At 48.4% G+C, this 26032-nt stretch overlaps 2 protein-coding genes across 3 annotated transcripts in view; one reads left to right on the forward strand and one right to left on the reverse strand.

The window, feature by feature from the left end:
• The window catches only part of rsph14 (radial spoke head 14 homolog), a 77533-nt gene that overhangs the window by 20865 nt on the left and 30636 nt on the right, over positions 1-26032 (forward strand). The window contains exon 4 of one of the 2 annotated variants that reach the window (XM_015365950.2): positions 19961-20041. The exons of the other annotated variant lie outside the window; for it this stretch is intronic. Within the exon in view, the coding sequence (XP_015221436.1) occupies positions 19961-20041 (81 nt within the window). The remainder of the gene's footprint in view (positions 1-19960; positions 20042-26032) is intronic. 2 annotated transcript variants of the gene reach the window in all.
• The window catches only part of gnaz (guanine nucleotide binding protein (G protein), alpha z polypeptide), a 52024-nt gene that overhangs the window by 13119 nt on the left and 12873 nt on the right, over positions 1-26032 (reverse strand). The window contains exon 2 of the mRNA XM_006640161.3: positions 15688-17209. Within this exon, the coding sequence (XP_006640224.1) occupies positions 15688-16410 (723 nt within the window). The 5' untranslated portion in view covers positions 16411-17209. The remainder of the gene's footprint in view (positions 1-15687; positions 17210-26032) is intronic.

A 26032-nucleotide genomic window follows, 5' to 3' on the forward strand; every position in this document is an offset into this window, starting at 1 on the left:
GCTGTGACAGCACCTGAAGCTGAGATCCAGCTGGAGCCAGCCTGCAGTGGCATGGTTCTGTTCATGGTTCTGCACTGAGCTCCATTCTGTGTGTGTTATCGTGATAATCTGCTTGTGTGAGCTGACTTAAAGTTACCATGGTGAGGTGCCTGTGTGTTTGCGTGTTGAGCTGACTGACTGCACGTGGTTGGGCAGGAGCAGCATGTGATTGTGGGGCAGTGTACTCCTGAACACTGGCTCGCTGTTCTAAAGAATACAGCCCTCAGAGCAAGTCACAAGGCTTCCTGATTCAGCATTGCCTTCTCCTCTGCCAGCTCAGTTTCTCTTCCCAAGATGTATTGTACTCTCACGTACAAAGTGCTGCTGTGTTTTAATAAGTGTTCCCTGGGCTTCGCGCAGCACGCAGGGCCTGATGCAGACGGTCATGAGGTTGCTGGTATTTGCACCACAGGCATAGAAGCTCTGCGAGAGCTTTTAATAAAGTGCAGCTAATTAGTTTCTACAGGCTGATGTGAGCTGCTTTCCAAATCCAGCCCCTGCAAAATCTGTTCAGAGTTTTTTGTCTTTCTGATGGTCTTCAAATGACTCACAGCCAGCATTTTTCATGTTTGTTAATTCTTAGCATACATCAGGGTATGTCCAAGAGCAGATTTGCTAGAGTCACAGTTGTAAGCCTGGGAATCAGCCTTTAATTTTTGGAAAGAGCAGATGACAGGAAGCTGCCAGCAAAGGGAATCACTCTATGGCCTGTGCACCTGTGTCCACAGACATTGAGTCTTCTAGTGAGGGGGTCAGAGGAGAGTGTGCAGGTATACAACAGTTTTTTATACAGTTTTTAGAATCTGTCCTGCCAGTTACTGGGCCGCAGGGCGGGAATATGGTGGGAATATTGCCTGCCGTTCATCTGAAAAGCAGCCAATGACAACAGATAAGTAAAGCACCAAATCCTTTGCTTTCTCAGCAGAAGCTACTCCTGGATTACATATCTGTTTGGCTAATTAGTCAAGACGTGACACTAAACCCAAATCAGGCAGGATTATTGTCATCATTTTCTCAGAAAGCCAGTCATCTGCTTTATCAAACATTTGTCTGTTGACCAAGGGAGAACATCAGGGCCTCTGTAGGATGTGGGACACGGGAGTGCTGTTCTACAGGGATTAACTACAGGGAGACTGTGTTGGTGCAAGCTAATTGTTTGTTGCACATAAATAAGAAACGTAGTCCAGGTGGCCTACAACAAGCTCTGAATCCTTTCTGATGATCCTGTGTCCCACAACCCCACAAAGTCCCATTTGTAGTTCCAGATGAAACCCCAAACACAGAGACACCTAGTGAGAGGCAGGAGTGTGAGTTAGTGTCCTCTGATCTCCACAAAGTTCTCTCCAGTTTGCAGCACTGGAGTACACCTTTTTTTTGCTTTTGCACTATTTGAAAAGTTATAATAAACGTTATTTTATATAGCGCCTTTAAAAGTGGCTTCTCAAAGCGCTTTACAGAATGACAACAAGAAAAATTAAAAAATACACAAGATATGCATGATGAGAATACACAGTGAGAGGAAACAGTAGATGTTGGTACTAAATACAGTAGGAGCAGAGGGGTAAAGAACAGAACCAGTTAAGTAAAGGCCCTTCTACAGAGGAAGGTTTTGAGTTTGGATTTGAAGGAGTTTAGAGAAGGTGACTCTCTGATATCCTTGGGCAGAGAGTTCCAGAGCTTTGGGGCATAACAGGAGAAGGCCCTGTCACCCATAGACTGTAGATGGGCTTGGGGGACAGATAGGAGCCCAGAGTTAGAAAAGCGAAGGTTGTGAGGTGGGGAGTAGGGCGATAGTAACTCAGACAGGTATTGTGGTACCAAGCCATGCAGAGCGTTATAGGTGAGCAGGAGGATTTTGAAGTCGACACGAAAACTTGACAGCAAGCCTGAGCAAGGACTCCAGGATAGGAGTAATATGATCACTTGCACTAGACCTGGTCAGGATTCTGGCTGCCGAATTTTGGACATACTGGAGTTTGTTCAAGGTGGATTTAGAAACCCCAGCAAGTAGAGCATTACAGTAGTCAAATCAGGAGAAGACAAATGTGTTGGTCAGCTTTTCAGCCACAGTTAATGATAACATAGGGCATATCTAGTGATATTTCTGAGGTGAAAGAAAGATGTTTTGACAATATGCAGCACATGTGGTTTCAGTGTCAAGTCTGAATTAAATATCACCCCAAGGTTTTTCAATTTAGACTGAAGCTTAAGTACAGTACCATCCACAGATAGGGTTACAGCATTGGCTTTACAAAGTGGATGGGGGGTGCCAATAAGCATGACTTCAGTCTTCAATTAAGATGAAAGACATTTTGAGTCATCCAAGTTTTTATGTTGGAGATGTAATTAGATAGATTTGAGACAGCCATATAAGTGTCAAGTTTGGTATGGATGTATATTTGAGGATCATCAGCATAGAAATGATAGTGGAGGCCATGTGATCTTAAAAGCTGACCAAGTGGAAACATGTAAATGCTGAAAAGTAAGGGGCCCAGTATTGACCAGTATTGACTTAACAAGTCCAATTTCAGATCTAAATCTACCAAGAGAGACAAAGTGACAGTGATCAGTGATGTAAGACTTGAACCATTTGAGAGCAGTGTCAGAAACTCCAAACACAGTCTCAAGATGAGAAAGTAAGATATCACGGTTAACAGTGTTGAAAGGAGCACTATGATCAAGAAGAATGAGGATAGAAAGAGAACCAGAATCAGAAGCTATTAGAAGACCAGGGCAGTTTCTGTGCTGTGAAGTTGTCAGAAGCCAGATTGGAGGGGTTGAATGAAAAGGTTATTTGCAATGAGGTGGTTTTGTAACTGAATTGTAACACCATGTTCTAGAATTTTTGCTAGAAAATGTAAGTTGGAGATGGGGCGAAAATTGTTTAGATTGTCCAGAGCCATGTTAGGCTTTTTTGGCACGGGGGTAATGGCAGCAGTTTTGAGGACCGTTGGTACAACCCCAGTGCTCAAGGATTCATTTAGTATATTGAGGACAACAGAGCAGTGAGAAGTGAAACAGGACTGAAATAAAGTGCTGGGGATGGGATCTAATATACATATGTGAAACCTGTTTACTGATGGATACTGATGGAAGTTGAAGAGAAGGGAACCAGTAAAGTTGGACAAGCAGGGAGGAGGTGTGGAAATGATATGTGTTGTGGAAAGCATGTGATGCCGGATGTTGTTGATCTTGGAGCTAAAGAAATCTAAGAATGTGTTGCAAGTTTCCAGGAGACTGCCTTCATTGATCGTAGATGGTCAGTGTACCGGGGGTAGAGCAAGAAAAAGATGGTTCGAGTTTTTAGAGGAGCAAAGGTGTAGAAGGAAAATAAAAGAGTGCTATTAAGCAAATGTATTTTGTCCTCAAACTATTGTACGCGTACCACTTGTGGTACTCGGTGCGCCCCCAATGTGGTGCACCTGATGAAATAAAATTAGTTTATGTCAAATACGCAGCCTACGTAGTACGATACAACACGCGCTAATACTTGAGTGCACACATGAGCTACTATGTAGTTCTATACCATTGTATGGGAATGCGTGCTATGAACGTAAATGACCAATTGTATTTAAAAAAAGTTATCTCCAGCAAATAGGGAGGTAGGAGAATGCGTGACTTTGGAACAATGCCAACCTTGTAAGCACAGGAAAGCGTGATAGATAAAGAAAAATATTCGAGGACTGTTCTAGGTTAATTTGAGAAGAATACACAGAGCATCTCTGTGTTTCATTCCCACGCGCATGAAATAAAAACTTCTTTTAACTTCTGAGAAGGACTCCTGAAACGGAAATGGGGAAAAATGCAAGCTTGCGGATTGCTAAAGCAGGTAAACCCCACACTATTTTTAGAACTTTGTTTACCGTTGCCAAAAGAGCTGACACGTATTATGTGTGGAGAAAAAGCTGCTAAACAGCTTGACCTGCTGCCCCCTCCGAAAGACGCAGTCACTCATAGAATTATTGATATGGCAGATTATGTCAAAAGTAAGATGTGATAGAGTGCGTTAAGATGCTTTTCACTGCAAATAGATGAGTCTTTAGATGCCTTTGATTTGGCCAATTTTTACATTAGATACAAGTTTGAGGGTATGTCCCTTGAGGACTGTCTGTTCTGTAACCCGCTACCAACAAAAACTACAGGAGAGCACATATTTCAGCTTCTGAATGAATTAATCGAAGAGAATGGCATCGACTGGATAAAATGTGTTGGAGTTTGTACAGGTGCCAGAGCGATGACAAGCCGACACAGTGTAGTTGCACGAATTAGAGAGAGAGGTTGCTCCTGATATGAAGTGGATGCACTGCAGCATCCACCGCGAGCCCTTGGCCATCAAGAAAATGCCTGAAGATTTAAAATCTGTTTGACTCTGTTGTGATTTGTAGCAAAGCTCGACCAATGAATTCACAATTGCTTTGCTTGACTAAACAGGCTCACCCCTCTCACTGAAATGGTGCTTTTTTCTTGTTTATTTTTAATTATTGTTGTTCCTGTTTTCATTCTGTAAAGCACTTTGAGAAGCCACTTTTAAAGGCACTATATCAAATAAAGTTTTTATTATTATTATTATTATTATTATTATTATTATTATTATTATTATTATTATATTTATTATATGTGTGTGTGCGCGCTCATGTTGGACACTGAGATTTTCGGTGGTTCCTATGAAAAGATGACTGGTAGTTGTAGGCCTAGTTCAAGGGAAGTGGGAAACAAAAGAGTCATTTGCAATGATTAAATCTAGGGTGTGTCCTTTGTTATGTGTTGGGCTAAGAACAAACTGAGTTAGATCAAAGCATCCCAATAGAGCTAGAAAATCCTTAGCCAAACTAGAAGACCTTGAGACAATATGTATGTATTGGGTGACACTGTGGCTAAGGATCTGCGCCTGTGGCTGGAAGGTTGCCGGTTCGTATCCCGTGACTGACAGAGGAATCCTACTCCGTTGGGCCCCTGAGCAAGGCCCTTAACCCCAGCTGCTCCAGGGGTGCTGTATAAATGACTGCCCCTGCACTCTGACCCCAAGCTTCTCTCCCTGTGTGTCTCATGGAGAGCAAGTTGGGGTATGTGATAAGACAAAATTCCTAATACAAGAAATTGTATATGGCCAATAAAGTGATCTATCTCTTGTTAAATTCCACAAGAATAAGAATCCTCTTAAATCTGAGTTATGTGGTTCTCCTGAGCAGCTCTGCAGAGCCACAGGCTTGTGTATTTTCATCACCCACATCTGTGTCTGGCCAACAGGATCTTGCAGAAAGATTCTTCTCCCTGGATCAGCCGCTGGTGGACCTACTGTGTGTCTTAGTGCCAAAAGGCAGAAGGAAACAGTCCAGTCAGTCCTGCTTCCAGGGGACCTCCCTGCTGTTTACGTGTCAGGGAGCCTGAATGGTCAAGGGTTCAGAAAGGCCCCAGTTCTGCCCCTGACTCTCTGTGTGTCCACCTGCGCCGCTGACCAAACATCTGTCTCTCCCTCCATCAGATGAGCCAGTTGGTACTGACATGCATTTCCAGACACCAGTCTGTACGTCACTCTGGATGAAGGTGTCTGCTGAATGATGATGATTAGGACGATGATGATGGTGATGTGCCTGTCTCATTAGTTTCATTGACTTCCTGTCAGCGACGTCTCTCTGCCCTGCCTGCAGAGCAAGTCTCTGTGGGTGACACAGGCTGTGAGCGTGTGTTTTGCTCTCTCTCTGACCCCCTTTGTTCAGACCTGGGTGTCTTTCTGGACCGTATCAAAGGGCTCTTCCCTGCCGACACAAGGCTGCCCTCCGGCTCTCCCCAACCCCCCGGCCGTGTGGCAGTAATCCTCTGCCCGCGACACGCGCTGACATTTCCCCTGCCGTGGTTCAGCCTGGGGCCAGCCAGCAAGGGGGGTGGTATCTGCACACAGGTCCCTGGCTTCTTGTCCGCCTGTGTTCACCCCGAGACAAATACCCAGGGGGCAAAATCCCCAGAGTGAACACTGCAGATGACTGGCCGGGCGCAAGGCCATGCCTAAGAAAGCTGTTTATTGGCATGTATGGACACTTTCAGATATAAATATTGGCTTCTTGTATCCCCCATAAATATTCTAATTATTTCAGTGAGAAAACACAGTTTACTGTACTTGTGTCGGTGATGCTTCTAAGCATCAAGTGTTCTCCACAGAATACTTGTTGTTCCTGCTCCCATGGTGGTCAGGCTGTTTCAGCTGAGACACATTGTAACGAACAGATCTTTCCGGACCCTATGTGGACGACACAATCCAAAGAAGTGGGAAACACTAGGAAAAGGTCATGCAGGGATACAGGGCTGAAAACAGGGGGGCGTGTCCAAAGTGCGCTGGTGCACGGGGGAGGTGTGGCCGAGGCAAACAATCCACAAGTAATCCATAGAGGGAATCCAAAAACACAAAAATAAGTCCATAGCCAGGTGATCCATCCAAACTAGGAATTAAAACCGTGAACCGGGTCGGACAAGGAACGGAAACAGAGGTTAAAACCTTAACGGGACCAGGCGCTTCCAGGTCCCGGACTCGCACGGTGCGGAAACCAGATGCAGAGCCAGGATGAGCGTCAGCGCCTGGCTTTTAAGGTGGGCTGGGAAAAGGGATCAGGTGCACAGAATTAAGTCTAAAGTGAAAGGGCTGGAGCACCTTTAAGGAGGGGGGACTATAATCGTGACAGTACACCCCTCCTTTTCAGGGCGGCTCCGAAGCCCTAAATAAAAAAAAGGAGAGAACAAAAAAAACGATGGAATCCAGGCTGCCAGGGTGCCGTCCGCGGGTTCCAGGTGTTGGCTCTGCATTCTGTAACGAACAGTTCTTTCCGGACCCTATGCGGACGACACAATCCGAAGAAGTGGGAAACACTAGGAAAAGGTCATGCAGGGATACGGGGCTGAAAACAGGGGGGCGTGTCCAAAGTGCACTTGTGCCGAGGCAAACAATCCAGAAGTAATCCATAGAGGGAATCCAAAAACACAAAAATAAGTCCATAGCCAGGTTTTTAAGGTGGGCTGGGAAAAGGAATCAGGTGCACAGAATTTAGTCTAAAGTGAAAGGGCTGGAGCACCCTTAAGGAGGGGGGACTATAATCGTGACACATGTAAGGTGGGTTGAAGCAGCCATGGGGTACCAGGCGTGTCCCTGCGGGGCAGAGGGGTATTGAGAGCCGCGTCCGCCTGTGCTCTAGGCCGTGCATGAGTCCCTAGCTGGGCCACGCCCGCGCTGTGCGGGAGACTGCGTTAGAGACTGAAGCAGGATAGAAGAGAGACAGAAGTCAGACAACCACAGACAAGCCTGCAGCTACTGCGCCCACCACAACGCCAGCACTCTGGAGACCCTGTGCTGCTCCACATCTCCTGACAGACAGGCCCTAATTAACAAGGGACACTAATGAAGAGGTTCACCCAGCCAGTTAATCCTTTGTTTCCAGTAAACAGAACCCACTGGAGCCAGGAAGAGCATTTCTTCCCACTGTCCCCAATGATCACAGGCAAGGCTAGCAGCACCCCCTCCTGCCTTCAGTTCACAAACCCACCTCTGACACACAAAGGCCTATAGCTCTTCCCCCTCTCGGCTCTTCAGTGTGCTGCCACGCAGCCTGCCCTGGCTCTGACCAGCGCTGGCTCCAGAAACAGGCACCAGGGTACCCAGGACAGCAGATTCCTACTGATGAAATTTATTGTTCTGAGGAAGGAACAATATTTTTTGTGATTTCAGAATTATAATTCATTGGCTTTTTCTCTGTATCTCTGAATTTTCCGAGGAGAGAACCTCTTAATAGTGGATTGTCTAATTGCTCCTACAACACTTCTGCACTCATAGCCTTATACACAACTGTCTGTGTCAGGCCCTGCATTAGACACAATGTCAGCCTAGCACTCAGAAACTGGCAAGGGGAGAGGTTTGAAGCGAGCATGTTGAGTGGCTGGGCATATGAGGGGTGTGTGTAAATGACAGGACGAGTGATCAGAGGTCTGTTCAGAGAGCAGCTGAAGGACGTGGTGTGTGTTCTTCTGGATACAGAGATGGGGGATGGGTGCATTTGGATACGAAAAACCAGAAGTTCCTGTCTCTATGCTAGGCTGTAATACAAGGCACTCTATTGCACAAAACAGTAAGAGACTCTGTCATCCTCTGTTACAGAATGACCATCCTTACGTGTTACAAACTCCAGTAATTCTTTGATTCTTTCTGATCTGGCTAAATTCTTCTAATAATTTGGAAATTCAAACCTTGGCCATCTATTTCTCAGTTATTAGCTCTGCTAAATAGTTGCCTTATCAAGAGCATGTGACCACCCTTCAAAACCATGTGACTGCTGTCAGGACCATGTGACCCTCTGTCAAAACCATGTGACTGCCAATCTAGACATGTGACCCTCTGTCAAAACCATGTGACTGCCAGTCAAGACCATGTGACTGCCTGTCAAGACCATGTGACCCCTGACAAAACCATGTGACTGCCTGTCAAGGCCATGTGACCCCTGACAAAACCATGTGACCACCTGTCAAGACCATGTGACTGCCTGTCAAAACCATGTGACCACCTGTCAAGGCCATGTGACCACCTGTCAAGACCATGTGACCGCCTGTCAAGGCCATGTGACCGCCTGTTCTGCGCCAGCCTGCCATGTGGGGCCAGCGAGAGGAGCAAGAAGTCAGAGTCTTTGACAGCGTCAACAGAGACCAAGGCCTGCTGGCGCAGAGACGAGAGCTCAGTATTCCGACTCGGAGTGTGTGAAACGTCCTGCCTGACTGCCTTGCTGCACTCAAAGGTAGCCTGTGTGAGGGCTGACCCATGGCCTGGGCACAGCTGGCCAGGGGTCACTCCCTGGTTCCCAGTTCCACACCCTTTCTAAAATTCCCCACACTTGTTCCTGTAATAAACCAACACACATCTGCTGTGAGCAAGAAAGCCTAGTGGACCATACAAGTAATCCAAATCTGAATTGCGAATTGAAGTAAAAAACAATAATTTAGAATGACACACCACAGAAGACTGGAAAATAAAATCAGAAATGTGCCAGAGCCAGTCTGCTACTCCATAAAAGCACAGAGACCATTCTTGAAATTATTCAGACTATTGAGCCCATTGTACATTTTTCATCTGGAACTGGGAATCTGTTTTAGGAAGGAGAGGGAATCGGATCTGGGTTCCAAAGACGGGACCTGATTCCAGCCTAAGAAGGAGAGCAGAGTGCTGATTGGAGGAGAGCAGCCCCAGAGCTCTGCTGCGTGTGCAGATGCCCCCCTCTACCCCTTACACATCAATGACAGAGGAGTCGGTGCTGTGTTGTCAGCAGACTGGGATTAGGAGCGTGTGACCCGCCTGTTGCCAGGCAACCACCTCCATAGCAACCAGCTCACGTTGAAAAGAGTGACAGAAAAAAATAAAAATGCTGCTTTGTAAAGGGGGGGCAAGGAAAGGTGGCATAAAAGAGAAAATTAAAGTATCTATATATGAATAAATAGATTAGCAAATGTGTAAGTCTTGCACGTAATGATTTATGTATTGAGGGATGATGATTTCGAGATAAGTGCCTTGTGCAACAGTACAGCTCCTCCCCAGCTTCCTCCTTTTTTAAACAGCAAGACTGCTCCTAAACATGCATGACAGAAACTTCCCTGTACACCAGGACTGCCTGTCCTCCATGCTTCTCTGCTGTCCTCCCCTCTTTCAGCGCTGTGAGCACAGGTCACTGCTCAGCACTGCTCAGCTCTGCTTTCATGTAAAACAGGGGACAGTCCTCTACATGCAAGCCTAGTAAATACAAGCAGCCCGTGTGCTGGGTGCTGTTTCTCAGTCTGGGGGTTCACGCAGGGTCGCCCTCTCTGCCCTGGCAAGACGCCCGACCTGTAAAACACACTGCCCGGCTGGGGGCGCTGGCTGCGGGCCCATTGGTGACGGTCTCTCGCTGACCTGTTGTGTGCTGCTGTAGCAACTCGTGTTCTGTCCTTCTCAGTGGGACCCATGAGTTCAGCATTCTGCCACTAGAGACTTTAGAGACTAGCAGCTGTCGTTCACCCCCCTGGTCTCTGTCAGTCCCTCTGGATGAAGCTGTGTGTCAAATAATGACTTGGAAGTGTTTTCTTGTGAGAAAGCAAAGGTATAAACTGTACATGGTAGTTATTAACTGAATATCTAATACCACTCGAGGGGTTTTAGCACAGGAAATGAACTGGGCATGTATCTCTTTCTCTCTGTCCCACTCTGTCCTTTTCAGTCTGTATATCAGTGCGGTAGTCCGATTACTTCTCAAGATTAAGCTTTTTCACTGCAAAACTGTGAAAATGCTGTCATGACAATTACATCGGCTGTCTCGAAGCTCGCTGTTGAAGGTTTTAATCTAAGTCATCTTTTCAGTTTTAAGCAAGGTTCAAAAACAAAACAGGAACATAACCTTGTACCATGGGTTTGGTTCATTAGATGACACCCCCAGTATGCAGGACTTATCGATTGGTGTGTGAATTTTATTCTCTGCATTCCTGGACAAAAGCACTGTGCTGCTGTGATCTGTAATGCTCTTACCTAACAGATTAGAACTGCTGCACCGATGTTTCTTATGCTGTAGCTTCTCATCTGAAATATTTATTTCCCTTCCAGTTTAACCCTGGCTGCTCAGTGCCTCTGCCTGCATGGCCACAGTGTGTCCTTCCTAATAAGATCACAGTGAAGAGATCTCAGGGTCCGGCTGTAGTAGTGTAATGGGGGAGGGGAGGTCTATAATACAGACACTACACACGTTACCACACACACACATTACCCTGCACTCCTGTGATCTCCATGACCAACGCGCTGTGTTCAGACCCTGATGAAAATTAGGTCAGCAGCACAGCCTGCGTGGTTAATGGCCAGTCCTCCTAGCAGCTCAGAAATCATTTCATCAAGCAGAGGCTTTGCTGTAGCTGCAGCAAGCACCGCACTGGGAGCCCAGCTCTCTGGGAGGAGGGCAGGCGGGTGGATTCTATCTCAGTAGGACTGGTGCTGGGTCTGGGATCAGACACGCTGCTGCAGCAGGCCGGCTGGGGCGGGGGGCGTTTGATTCTGATGGATTAGACGTGCCTGTGATTGCCAGAGCTGGTATTGACTGTGTGGTTTGAATTTTCATGCTCTAATCCCTCATTCTTATTCCCTGCTGGAGGTATTGCATTACTCTCGCGCTGGCAGGTACGCACGTACACACGCACACGGTCACACCAGGCTCCCTGTCCTCTGACGGGCAGTGAGCACTGCGTCTGTCAGTAACTCCTTCTCCAGTCATCACAGGTGCTGTGTAAAGAGGCCGACTGAGTTGTTTCAGGTTATTTCGAGTTATGTTGTTAATGGCTGGTGTACGTCTGCAGTAAAATGTCTGCATGTCTGAGCAAACACTGGGCAGTAATCATTTGCCATTACAATAAAAAGGACATTTCATAGTTTTTCCATACTTTTCTTTAAAGTAGAAGATAAATGGATAATCAGTAATAGACTGTGTGATGCCCCAATTTCTCCAAAGAATCTCTTAAACATCCTTTAGAAAAACTGTTTTTATCCTAAGAACTTATTCTCTGTTAGCTTGCTCTTAACCTTACAGCTGTTTCTGATAGTGCTGATGAGCAAACCTGGCTGCTTCCTAGCCTGTGCAAACAGTTTCTTTATTTTAAAGCAACAAATTGCTTCATTTAATTAGTCGGCCTCCCACCCTGTGCGGGAGAGCCGCTGTTTGCAGAAAGATAAATGAGCCTCCTGTTTGCTTATCAGTTGGCTTCTCTTCTGCTCCTGAAACTGCTCTTCAGGTTCTGTCCAGCACCTCCGGCTCCTCTGCCGCCAGCCGAGTCAGGCTTTTCCTCAGTGTTGTGGAGGGATGAAAGCAATTGCATCATGTATTCAGAATAATGAAAGCACTGGGACGTGACAAGCTGCTTGTGCTTTAAATCCCCCTTCTGTCTCTTGCTGTGTGGAGGAGAGTGCATAATACAGCCAGCAATTAGGGCACCATCACACAGGAGGAGAGGGTCAGAGTTCAGGATGCCTTCTCCTCTCTCTCCCTCCCCCACCTCTCGCTCTTTTATCCTCTCCCTCTCTCCGTAGCTTTCTACCTCACCACCACCCTCTCTGATTTATCCCTCCTGCTTCTGTCCTCTTCTCTCCCTCGCTGTCTGTGTCTCCCCCTGCCTCTCCTGAACCCCTGAGGCGACAACTGCTGTCCCCCACAGCTCCCAGCGCAGCCTGACTAGGAGGCGGCAGCTGATTCTGTACCTGCTGCCCCATCCTCCAGTGGAAAGGGAGGATCTCTGTAAACATGCTGAGCAAAGCCTGGCCAACTGCAGGGACATGGTGCTAATTGTACTATTGCAAAGCTCGTCTGAGGTCCTATGGTTCTTTATTCCAGCTGGAGATCTTACTGTATGTGCTTGATTTAAATAGTTTATTCTCCTTCAAGTCCATTAGAAAGCAGGGCTGAATGGAACTGAATCAAATCTTCGACCCACTTGGCGATTGCATAACCGAAGTGCTGAAGGCTCTGACGAGGCATGAGCCGGCACTGGGGCCTCTCTTACTGTCCTCCGGGACGGCCCGAGCTCTGGGGGAACCAGCGCTGAAGGGCGCTATGCAAGCACTGGCAGCTAAAGGGGAGCTGCAGCCCCAATTTCTCAGACCGCTTCTTAAATCTCAGTAACAAAATTATTTCATTGACATTAAAGAAAAAAATTACAATTTTCGAATTAGGCACAAAATCGTGAACTCTGTGAAAGTACTGTAAGTCACCATGTTGTCGCAAACTAGCGTTCAAGTTCCCATGATTCGGCTCTTCCTGCTCAAAGGTTTGCATCATGACTAATGTACTGTGATGTACGAGCGAAAACAGGTTGTGCAGCAAGCATTTAACCGCAGAAATATTTCAACATGATCTGCATGCAGCATTAACAAGTAATAGTATTTTTTGGCAAAACCGTGTTGAAATCGTAAACAATATTTCTATTAGATTTATCTCCCAAAATATGAAAATAGCGTTGTAGTTCCCCTTTAACGAGCAGCGTGTTTCCACATCCTGCAGTGCAACTGAACATTGACTGCCCTCAATCGTAGAGTACACACAGAGCCCCTGAGTCTGCAGAGCCTGCCTGGAACGAAACCAGTAGCACCAGTGGTCCTGACTCGAGTACCTTGTCTCCCCTAGGAGGAACTGGGCTTCCTGTTTGCACAACAGCACGCCCACCATCTCTCATTACCAGCAAATTATCACTCATGGCTGCCCCAATAAGCCTGCAGAAAAGGTAATACTAAGCTTATCAGGCAGATTGAAGCATATTACCCTGAATATTCCAGGTCTCAGTGGCCCTGGCTTTCCTTACTCCTGCCGGTTTGGCCTGTGGGTGTGTGATGGGCATGGAATGGGCTGGACAGAATCGCTCTTCTCTGACGTAGATCTACCAACCACAAGCCATGACTTTGAAACTACAGGACCTAAACGTCTGACACAAACTGGAGTGCGTGTAGTCATTTTAAATGATGACAAGGGTGTCAAGCCATGCAGCCAGTGACTGGGAATGAACACTGCCCTGTTATCCAGATCAATACACCAGCAGACTGGCTGGGCGCTGAGCCATTCTTGAAATCCCCACATTTTCAGTCAGTTGGCTTTCACATTAGCCCTTTATTAGCAATAAAAGTCTTGACCTCTGCATTGCTCTAATGCATTGCTATTTACCACAGAACATTCTTTTTAAAGCTCAGTGTTTGCTGATTAAGTCATCCACAGATTTCTAGCTTCGTGACTGGTGCTGTTGCCTTGTTCGGGGCTGGACAGGCAAGTGGTTCAAACTCCTCATGTTCAAGAGCGAATGTGTTTGTTATACTGCTCATGACTGCAGCCACAAATTATTGATACAGAATTTCAGCACTGTATTCTGTAATACCATGTGGATTGTTGGGTTATAATACCTTTGACTGAAGGACATACAGCAGCTTAATGAGTGTTTTAAATGGTTCCCAAGTCCCTGCTTAGTGGATGTTTAAATAGAATGGTCATATCATTCTGTGTTCATTAGGACATTCTCAGATAGGACAGGATTTTAAAATTGCTAGTAAATGGAAAGATAATTAATACGCAAGTTAATACAGGTCATGTCACCCAAGGTGGATGTTGGCTCTTGATGACTATGTGCTTCAAACTCATGCTATTGATCTTCAATCAGATCAAACAGCTGATCAATGTAACCGGTTTGTTTGGGAGAGTGGTTGTGAATATTTAAATTCCTTATTAACAAAAATAAATAATCCATTTATTGTGTTTTGTGTTAGTAACTGCAAACAACAACATGATAATCTTGAAGGTATGATCAAGCAACGGTTCTCCTCATGGTCGCCCTGTGTTTAAACCAGATGGGACTTAGTTTCTGCTGCTAAAGAGGTCCAGTGGACGACCACTGATTCATTTCTAAGTGTTGATAACAGTCTCTATGGAGGTAAATCAGATGATTTGTCAAATTAAGCAATTTAGAGATACAAAAATTTCAAGACCTTTAATCCTCAAGGATCAGAGTTCCCTTAAATAAACAAATCCCTTGCTTACTTGATCAATAATTCACAATTGCTCCCAATCTGTAGAAAGAGAAGATTCATGGTCACTGGCCCGGGGCTCTTACTAGCTAGACTAGGCTGTCTTCCTGCCTTCTGGAGGTGCAGCTCCTAGAGAGGACGGGTCCTCTCAGGGGCCAGGCCTGCGCGCTGTCTTGTCCTGCCCGTACACACTCCCTCTCTACCCTCTACAGGCCGGTTTGGCCCGCACGGGTGCAAGCAGCCAGACACAACAGCCCTTGGTCTTCCACTCTGCCTCACTGCCTCAGTCCTCTATCTGATCTTATCACTTTGCTCCGTTGCAACTTGTCTGAAATAGCTGTCCAGCACTTGCACAACAGCAGGTTTGAAAGATGTGCTTAATTCCAGGCCAGCCATACAGTAGTCTTGATTTCTTGGGGCAAACAATTATATTGATTCATTTTTCACCACTGACTTATCAGATATGATTCTGGAGCCCTGCTCCTTCTGGGAAGGGGGCTGCTTTGCTTGTATTCCCCATGAAGTGGACTGGGTCCTCCTAGTCCGAAAGGCCAGGAGAATCTTCAGGGGCTTCTCAGCCAGGGGTTCTGATTGCTGAACACAGGAGACCGTGTGTCCTGACAGCCTGCCTGCTAGTTTTCACAAACAGGGATATTCTTTACTGGATGGGCGTCCCATCTAATTTCAGTTGGACACAGTCCTGGGCTAAAGGAGACCTACAGTAGGCGGGAAGGGGTTGCTGTTCAGATGAGTACAACTGTAACCCTAAAAAACATGCTGGCGATTCCCATGTAGCTTAACCAGGTGCTTCTGGTTTTCCTTCAGAGCCCCACAGACTGGGCCCTGTCGTGACTGGACATATGGCTGACTGGACTGTGCTGTGTGGCTGGCCTGCTGTGCTACAGTGACCTGCTGTCAGCGCGTAGTACAGCACATTTCCTGAGGTCCGTGTACAGCGATTGTAGACAGTTAAAAATCCGAAATTACTAAGGCTGGAATGCCTGACTGTACCCTGCAAGAGGCACACAAATCTGTGTGTCGAAGCATGCGTGTGTATACGGGAGCCTGCGTGCCCACGGGCGAGCGGAGGTACTCGTGTCACGGCAGCCTACCGTCTGGTTATCCTCGTACAGCTTGAGGTCGTAGCCGCTGAGCTCCACGCAGAAGATAATGGCTGTCACGCCTTCGAAGCAGTGAATCCACTTCTTGCGCTCAGAGCGCTGGCCGCCCACGTCCACCATCTTGAAGGTGAGCTCCTTGAATGTGAACTTGTTCTCCACGATGCCCGTGGTCATGTCCCGCGAGCGCAGGATGTCCTCCACAGTGGGGATGTACTCGGGAGCGGCAATGCGGTCCAGGTCGTTCAGGTAGTAGGCGGCGTTGTCCTCCAGGTGGTACTCGTTGGAGCGGCTGAAGCACTCCTGCACGCCCGGGTCACCCCACAGCCTCTTCATGACGCCCAGCAGCTCTGGCGTGATCTCGCCCTTGCTCTCGGCGGGGCCCGTCAGCGCAAACAGCTGCACGGCGTCGTAGGCGCGGTCGGGGTTGTGGAACTCGATCTTGAGCGTGGCCAGCGCGCGGATGATGCGGGTGAGCGAGTCGATGGCGTTGTACAGGATCAGCGGCTTGTACTCCTTGCAGGCCTCCAGGTTGAAGCCGCCGCTGTGGATGATCTTCATCTGCTTGACGATGGTGCTCTTGCCCGAGTTGCTGGTGCCCAGCAGGAGCAGCTTGATCTCCCGCCGCTGCCGCTGGCTCTCTGAGCGCAGGTGCCGGTCGATCCGCCGCGATCGCCGCGCGGCCTCCTTCTCCTCAGAGCTTTGACGACATCCCATGATCCTCTCTGGGGTAGGGGTGGAGGGGTGAAGCAGAGGCAGTTTCAGACCCGGCACGGCAGTGGAGCAGCTGGGCTGTGAATGTGACACAGGGGAGAGGAGTGGAAAGGGGAATTGCGGCAGGAGCAGCAGCCTCGCCTCGTTCCTTCCCTTCTTCCTCCTCCTTCTCCCTGCTCCCCTGTTATCTGTAAGTAAGAAAGAAGAGCTCCCCGTCCTCTGCTTTCGGGTTTCTTCTTCCTCCCCCTTCCACTTTCCGAAGCAGCTCTGGAAATGATTGAAGCAGACAGGTAGAGTTGGGATAATTTTTTTACAGACCTGGAGCCAGGTGCTTCTTCCTTATCTTGCAAAGCACACAGTTATCCGGGGCCTGATGGGTAAACAGGGGCTGCTCCACCTGGCCTGGGCCCTGCAGGGGGGAACGACGGTGCTCGGCAGCCGGTGATTGGTCCAGTCTTCAGGAGATGTCATATCATGGCCCTCTCTCTCCTGAGCAGGCAGCAGCACATTCTGGTCAGCAAAAGGCCGGGTGGCTCCTGCGTGGCAGCCCTGTGTTTGGGTACAGATGACTCTCCTCGTGCCCCTCCAGCATGGCTACTCCACAGCCCTTCCTGCCTGTGGCCCTGGCTCCGCACTCATCCGCCGGCCCTCTCCCCACTCTCTTCCCTCTCTCCTTCCTCTGTGTGTCTCCTGGTCTCCGTGGAGATCGGGGGATGTGCTCTGAGCAGCAGCAGAATAGCTGGTGGTAGAGGGAGCCTCACACTGTCTTTCCGTCTTGTTTCTGGACAGGGTCGATTCCTCCCTGTGAAAGTCAATGAATAAATAATTAGATTAATTAGACAGTGGATGACAAAAACAAGCACAGCTGATGCGGCTGAGATCAGTCCAGTCCGCACCCACACTGTCAAGCTTGTTTCCCCTGTGAAAATTAATTAAGAAAAGGAATAAATGGCAATAAACAGGTGTTGAGATGCTAACAGTGATGCATTTTAAACATGCTTTCTTCGGTCTTGGTGTTGACTATCGACCAATAGTGCACTAAAGCATGAGAGATACTCATCAGCAGAAAACACGGGTTCAGAATCGTTGTCTCTGCCGGCTCCAGCTCTGTTGTAGTTATTCTGGGTGTTAACGTGAGCGTCAGGGTGGTATGTGTGTGTCTGAGTATGTGTTATTTCAGAGCTATTTTCCTGCTTTCCTGTAACTGAACAGGAGTGTCTCTCTCTCTCGTGTGGGAACCAGGCTGAGGCGTGTGTCTGCTCTCTGTGCTCGTAAGCGGGACAGTTCTGGCTGGAAACATTTCCCTGCTCTAAACATGACATCAGACGCAATCTTTATTGTCACGCAAGAAAATAACTGCGTGGCTGCTATCTGCCCAGGCCTCTTGTCTGGGAGTCTCTCTGTGGCTCCGCAATGCTCATGCAAGTTGAGGGTGTTGGGAAGAGCAGCCTGCTCATACATCCAGGGGACTGCTCATGAATTTGGGCCTGTCCTGCAGTCGTACGTTCAAGACCAAAAAGCAGAATCTGTAAGATTCAGAGTTTTGGGGAACATCAGAAGAATCTGAAATGGCAGTGGTCTGAGCACAGTGTAGTGGACGTATCCCTGGCCCAGCTCGGACTGGCCCAGTCCTGCAAACAGGGAGTGAGCTGGACCATCACTGTCATCATTAATAACCACTGTCAGAGACTGTTCTTCTAAACTAATTTCACTTATCAATTTACAGTACAGTACCTGAATCTTTGAGGGTGCCTTTTTATCTGTGTGGACACTTGCCTCTGTCTCTCTTTTTCAAAGAATTGAACCAGATTGGGCTGTACGTGTGTAATTGGTGTTAATGGACTGCACGCCACAGGACAACCCAAGTGATAACGTGTCCCAGCACAGGGCCTGTCTGCCTGCCTTTCTGCCTGAGGTGGCAAAAGCCCTACAAACATAGAGGAAACAGTAACAAGATGCAGTGTGTCAGCTAGTTGGAATACTCTGCATTCACACACATCTCTTTTAAAGACCCCAGCCTCGCTGCCACCACACCCCAAACACAACAGCTGTGTTACAGCTTTGTCCCCCAGCCTCTGTCTGGTCACCAGCTGCTTCCTCCTCCCAGCCTGCACTGCGTGTCTGCCAGCTCTCGCCAAGCAGAGTCTCGCTTCATCTGCTGGTAAAGAGGAAGTCACACTGCTGGTCCTCCAGTGGGAGACCCCTTCCTCTCTGCCTCCCTGTGCTCTGCCTCAGGCATGGGCCTGGCTGTCTTCTCTGTGTGTGACTGTCCCTCTGGTGCCCGGAAAAGACACGGGGATCTGATGCCTGCGAATGGGGGAGGCTAGGAGTTCTGCAGCTTTGTAGCACATCCATAAATCACAGAGTGAATGACGGGAGGGATGTCTACATTTTCCCCCAAATAACACTGGAGCCCCAGCCTTCTGTTCTCTTGAAGGGTGAAGTGCAGGGTGCCCACACCAGATTCTTACATATCCCAGCCCCCCTCCCTCTGCACCATACAGCCCTGGAATAAAAGCACAATTTATCACGACCAGATCCTTAACAGTGACTGTATTGTGCAATAAATAGACCAATTATATAAGCTTTGACAAAGCATATTGAATTTTTCCCTTATTGTAGAATGCCGATGTGTCGTGTGGAAGCTGTTTGCCTACAGTAGCCTGTGGCCAGCATGGTGACCCCTGAGTGGGCTGTCCCCCAGCATGATGCCTCTCTTCACTGTGATGCCCATGGCCGAGGAGGGGCCTCAGCAGAGTGCTCTGTCTGCTGCAGACACAATCGCCTGCTCCGTGTGCGGTGTTCAGCTCCTTCTCTTACAGCACCTGTCTCGAGAAGCTGTTGTACAGCATGGCGGTGTGCAGAGGTACCCAACACTGAGAGCTGATAGGCACAGGCCAGCAGCCGCCACGCGGGAACAGTCCTTCACTCGGCACTGTGCTGTATTCCCTGCTGACGCAAAGGATCTCAGGGGTCCTTCATTGATTCATTTCATTTATTTAAATGGAGATGAAGAGTATTGTGCCTCTTTCTGCACCATTGGTACAATATGTAGAACCTACTGCCGCCCTGATGTGGGTGAGACAGGCCAGCAGCATGCATCTCCCTGCCCTCCCTCAGCTGCTGCTTCGGGAGTCAGACTCGCAGGCTGCATGCCGTCTACTCCCACACAACTCCGGGGCTCCACTCGCAGCCTCTGAGCACATGCATCTGTCCTTCTGCTCCTCTCAGAGGAAGACTGAGCCACTACCACGCCCCAAATCCAGGGGTAAAGGCAGGCTCCCAGAGGTGAGATTAAAACTGATTTTGCACTAGGAATGCATATCAGACATGAATGCTTTTGGCAGTAAAGAAAGCTGAAGAATCTAAAAGTGTAAAAGCTCAGAATGTGGTCAGGCTGAACTGACAAACTCCCTGCTGCTGCCTCTTGTCCTTCTCTTTGTGCCCTTGGGATGCTAATTGCATTTCTTTGTTTGCTTAATTGGGTTGATTTTAATTTGTGTTTGTTTTAATATATTTTTACCCCAGGCCTTTGTCATTGTTCTGTTCCCAGTTCTGGCGTCTCCCAGGCAGCGCTTTTGGCCCTGGGGGAGAACTTGGGAAGTCCTGAAGCAAGAGGTCTGCAGGAGCACAGGTGTGCAGGTGTGCGGGTCTGCAGGTGTGTGGGTGCGCAGGAGTGCAGGTGTGCAGGTGTACTGGTGTGTGTGTGTGTGTGTGTGCAGGTGTGTGGGTGTGCAGGAGTGCAGGTGTGTGGGTGCGCAGTAGTGCAGGTATGTGGGTATGCAGGTGTGTGGGTGCGCAGTAGTGCAGGTATGTGGGTATGCAGGTGTGTGGGTGCGCAGGTGTACAGGTGTGTGTGCAGAGGTGTGCGTGTAGAGGTGTGTGTGTGCGGAGGAGTGCAGGTGTGTGGGTGCACAGTTGTGCAGGTGTGTGGGTCTGCAGGTGTGCGGGTCTGCAGATGTGTGGGTGTGCAGGTGAGCAAGCACCTTTTAGAGCCTCTGTGTTTCAGCTGTAAACTCTTCCCTGAGTAGGCCCAGCAGCTCAGCACAATTGTTGTGTGTGAGATTCGTACTGGCAGAAATCCAGAGTCACCTGGTCACAGACATTCAGACCACTTAATCAACACACACATATCAACCCGAAACCTTCACTGAGATACGCTTCCTGAGTGCAGATGATGCGCAGACTAGCCAGAAACTGCCTACAGGTTTGTCGAGGAGTGCACCATGCAGAATGACAACACCATACTCATGGGCAGTGCTTTGATTGATCACAGTGAGAAGGTGCTGATCAATAACAGTGGGGGAGGGGTGTTATTTTGATAGGTCAACAGCTCACAAGAGGAAGGGGCAACAGGGTTCATAGGAGAAAGGAGAGTGCCGCCCCTGTCCGTCCTCTGTGCACAATCACACCAGGCGACTGCTGGTGGCGATACCATCGTGAGGCATTAAAGGGGAGGGACAGCATGCAACCAGCCCTGCCCCCAGCTCGCACACTCCCCAGCAATGTGCACTGCTGCCATTCCCACCACTGAGAATTCCTGCCTCTCCAGACACGTGATGAGTCGACTGGAGTTGATCAGGTCATCTGTCCGACAGCAGGCCCGCTGTGGTCAGTCTGCATTCAGGTGTGTGCTGACTGATACCACAGGGAAACTCTCTGCTGCAGATGTCAGCCCTTATTTTTCTTTAGGTCCACTAGCTCACGCCTCCTGCTTCCTGTTATCCTAGAACCAGGATTCTGTGTCAGGGCAATAATCTGTCCCTTTCACACCAATCAGTCTGCAGGATTAGCAGTGCAGAGCTCTCCTTTTACATCTGGTGTAAGTGCACATCTGTCCCAGGTTTTCCCTCCTAGAGGATGGAGAGAGCTCTGAGGCACAGGCCCGCCCTGCTGCCACTCTGCAGGCAGGGCAGCACGACTGTAGCTACTGTGTGCATCGCTCAGTATCCTGACACTCTGTCACGCCACCTGCTGCACTTGTCTAAGTGTCTTCTTTGTGATGGGACTTCAGACAGCCAGCCAGCCCCGGACAACCTCATGAGCGTCAGGGTGGTGGGCTTGCAGATATAGAGCTGGCCTGGAGGCTCAGCAGTGGCATGTTGCTGAAGCAGCTGAAACAGGGCAGAGTCATGAACTCCAGTGCTTCCTGTTTCAGCTGCTGCCTTTCAGTCATGGTCACAGTTGCTGACGGACCTGCGGATGAAACCCAGCCACTCTGTATCTTCTTATATTGCAATGTGCTGAGAGCTTGCTGGAGGTCAGCTTCTGCATGTGTCTCATTAATTACCTCGACCTCATGGCCAGAATGTTGACTCCTGGCTCACCCATACCTGAGCCAGAGAGAGCCAGGAGTTAAAACTACGCACAACCACAACAAACCACCAGCCTCAAGCCTGCCACACTGGGCGTTGTCTCACTGTAGATGATGGTAATCTTGCAGTGTTCTGCTGTGTAACCTGTGCCTCAGCGGGGAGTGGTGCATTCAGTGCCATGGTTCTCTCAGGGGCCAGGGGATTGAACCTGGCCTGGACAGCAGCGTGGCGAGGAGGTGACCCTCAGTGTCTCCAGCGGCTTCGGCCCTTTTAAACAGCATGGTCACCTGGCCTGGGTCTTCACCCCCTGCTGCCTAAAGCCTGTCCTACGCTTGCTCTCCCCAGTGTCGGTAGCTCCACTGCGGCCTGCAGCGATTTCTCAACGGCTGCGGAGCAAAGCTGGGTTCTGAGCTCAGTTTCCCCTGCTCATCGAAGAGTTGTATCTCCCTAAAAGCTGTGAAAGCTGATCCCATTGCTTCTTTCAACAACACTTGGGGTCAATTAGTTACTAACAACAAAGCTCTTCTTTACATACTAATGAGGCAGACTCTTGTGTGCAAACACCTTAATGCTCATAACTGCTTTTTCCATGGTAGATTTTTCTTTTACATTAAATAGTGATAAAACAGAACTATACAGCTCATTCTCTGCAGGGAGTGTGTGTGTGAGTCACTGTCAGAGAGAAGCCTCCCTGCCTGTGTCTGTCTCTGTTTCTTCCCAAAAACCGCATAGTGGCCCACAGGAGCAAGGTCATGCCAGGGCCTCTGGAGAAGAGTGTGGGAAGAAGGAGGACACAGGTAAACAGGCAGACTGGGAGCAGTCCTGGTCTTTTCCTGCTGTTGCTGGTGTGCTGTTGTGAGAGTCCGAGCACATAGGGGCCAAGGACACAGTGTGTCTCCCGTAGACAAGGCCAGACTCTCCTAGAATCGAGCTTGTCCAGGCTGAGCCCATCTGGGCACCTCCTGCCGTCTTCTCTGAGGAGCGCCTGGCGAAGCGTGTGTCCGTTGGCAGGGAGATAAGCAGTGTGCTGGTGCCCAAAATGACTCAGCCCTGAGTGGTGTCAGGTATCTGTAGCCAGCTGCGGGCATAAGGCATGACTTGGCAGCAGCCGCACAAAATGGACAGGCCTTCTTGGCTGTTTCAGTCATTAGCAGGCAATCACAGAATTGATTGATTGCCTCATTGGTTTCTGATGTCATTTGTTCTTGTATTCTGGTACGTTGCTGGAGAACGGAGATGACATCTGAGACCACATGGCTTGCTTTGCTTTACAAGTGAGGAAAGTGAGAGCCGTCGTGGCTCGGCTGTCAGTACAACAGGAAGGTCTCTGGGAATACACTGTGAATAGAGTGGCAATGAGGGGACACAGGGAGAACTGGCGCCGTCTCTCCAGCAGAGAGGAGACACAGAGAAAAGAGCCACACCTGCGGGGTGGTCATGAAGTCAGAAAAAAATCTCCACTAACGAGACTCACATGCACTGTCCCTGAGCTCTCGAGGCATCTCATAGGCTCTTCACACAAAGCCGCCGTTTGAACGCGCTGTGAACGGCCTGCAGACACACCTGGCGGGGTGTCAGCGTTTGGAGAGCTTGAATAGATCCTCTTGTTTCCCAGGCCACCCTGGAGAGAGCAGGAGCAGTCCGCAGAGGACTGTATGGATAACAAGCCACACTAGTAATAATAATGACAGCAGTAAATAAGAGCTGCAAGTTGTGCGGTTGTCAGCTTCTAAAATAACGGGCACAAAAATTAATGCAATCAGTGAATGCATGTCAGTCTTGATTTCTGCTCCCCTTCCAGCCTGCACAGCCCACGTGCACTCACCAGGACGTCAGCGCGGGGTCAGTTTCTAAAGTAGATTCGTTGAAATTTATTAAAAAATACTCTTGTTGTTCTTGTATCATTTACATGACTGAACATGATAAAAATATTTGTTTGCTTTGCTTTTGTGTATGGCTGAGGATTAGGGCCCCCCAGGACATGCTGACCCGAGCCCCCTGTGTGGGCCGGAGAGCAGCTTCTTCATCTATATTTTCCGTTCAGTCATGTATGTCCTTGCAAACATCCTGACTGTATCTGCAGAGGTAGCCAAGATACAAGTCTTGTGGATGTCTCCTTTAAATTTGCTCTAAAAGGAGCTGTCTGTGAGTTTAGTCTCACAGAGCCCGGCTTTTGGAGAGAAGTTCTTAAATGTTCATAAGCGCTGCGGTATCCTCTCCACATTTTCACACGTCCCCAGTGGTAATAGCTGTTGACACGGATTAAAACATTTTGCACTGAGCAGACGGGGGTGTCAAGCTCCTGTCCTCGACCAAACTGTGGCCCTGGAAGGTTGTGAATCTGCTCGCGCCAAGCGCCTGTGTCTCCTGGCCCGGAGAGATGGGGCTGGGCAGACAGATGGCAGAGCACGAGGCGGCAGGCCCTCGCCGCTGCTTTCTGCTGGGGCTCCGTGCTGACAGGGGGATTAGAACAAGCTCTTCAGCAGCAGGGAGATGAGCTCACTTTCGGTCTTATGGGGCGGGTTGTGATTCTCTTTCCTAATGATGTGCAGCGATTTGTAAGGACTATGTAGTGTCACTACAGTGTAATGCAGACTAATGCAGTGACAAAACCAATCCAGCTGAAGCTGGAAATGAGACTTATTAAAATAAAGTGAGTACTGCGAGATAAAAGTACGAAGATCACCCAGAAAGTAATGCCCCACATTTTATAAAAGATTAAGTCACAACAGGAAAGTGATGAAACTCTTGATGCTGTAAGATATAACTTTTCTGTGTCATGTTGCCGAGTTACAGAATATTCCTGCAGAGCCCCACAGCCATTAATCTGCAAATGCATGTTGAACAAGACATATAAACTCGCCATTACTGGTTGGCCCTCATACAGTATATTGTGGCACAAAAAATTAACTGCAGACCTTACACAGCAAAGAGAATCTCTGCAGGGATGTCATATATATGACATATATATCCCATTACATGTATTCTTAATTGCTCCTTTTTTACTCTCTTCGTGCTTGCATCACCAAGGTGCCCCTCCACCCATGCCCTGTAGGGGGCACTGTCACCCTGTTCACTTGTTTGACACTCTTGGCACAGCACTGACTGTGTTCTGACTGTATGCCGGCACGCAGTTTGCTGTAGTTAAGCACTCCTTAAAGAGCATAACTGCCTGTCTGGCTAAGGCCTCCATTCAGCTGCTGCCTGCCGTTGCCATTGTGTTTAAAAATGCATCAGCTCTTCTTGTGATGGACTGAGTGCTCTGTAAATAGATCTTCAGCTCTGGGGTGGTGAGTGGGAGACAGATTGTCCCAAGTGCAGCAGATTTCTTCTCTTTTAGGTCTTTTAAGTCTGAGCACAGAACAAGTGAGCATTGCTTCCTTAATAGAAGACAACGTTTTTCTCCAGTGTCATTTGTCATACAGTCACATGCTGAAGCCCACATGATAAGGGCTCGATTGTCTCAGAGTGGAGCATGTGTATAGGGAGAGCACAGCAGTGTTTTTATGGCTGTGGCTGTTCGCTTGTCAGCTGCCCACACTCAATTCACTCCAGGCTGCCACTCTGATGTCACACACAAAGCAGATTTTACTTGTATCTTTAGAAGTTTGAGGGTTATAATAGTGTACCTCTGTACCAGTATATTGTGTTGGGCACTGTAGTATGGGCAGGCCAGTGTCGTTCAACCCTGTATTGATCCATACAGTTTCGGTTGTGCTTGCATCAGTCTGCACTGTGTGGTTTAGAGTATAAGCCCTTCCAGGTTAGGGTGGGAGTTAAGAACAGCAGTTGCAATGAATTCTGGGTCTTTTTGCTCATATACAGGTCACTGTTTTGCTCTTATTAGAACTCATTAAAGTGGCTCTTACCTCCCACCCAGAGTGCTATTTCTAAGATTTTTAAACACATCCGCGTCACTGGTCAGGTAGTTGTGTCATGCTGATGAGCTCTAATAAGACAAAAGTCTAATTAGAACAAAAAAACAAGTTTTGTGGATACAGACTTTTTTTTGCTGAAAAGTGCAGAACGAGGAGTCAAAAGACAGGGCTGTCTCCTGTAGCATTGTGATCGGACAATGAGCTAAAGAACCTTCATACCCAGGATGTATTGCATGGCTGGACTACAGTACATACTGCAGTTCCTCCGGTCTTGGCAGTGTCATTTTCATACCGAGTGTACTTTAAAGAGTCCGAATTCTGCAGAGCCAATCTGATTATCAGTGAGACTAATAATCCCTGGGTTCAAGATTAATCTAGTTATCCTCATACCAAATGGCACTAACAAGATCAGCATTTTATTTATTTCCTTTT

The sequence above is a fragment of the Lepisosteus oculatus genome, chromosome 22 (assembly GCF_040954835.1).
Source record: "Lepisosteus oculatus isolate fLepOcu1 chromosome 22, fLepOcu1.hap2, whole genome shotgun sequence".
Taxonomy (NCBI): Eukaryota; Metazoa; Chordata; class Actinopteri; order Semionotiformes; family Lepisosteidae; genus Lepisosteus; species Lepisosteus oculatus.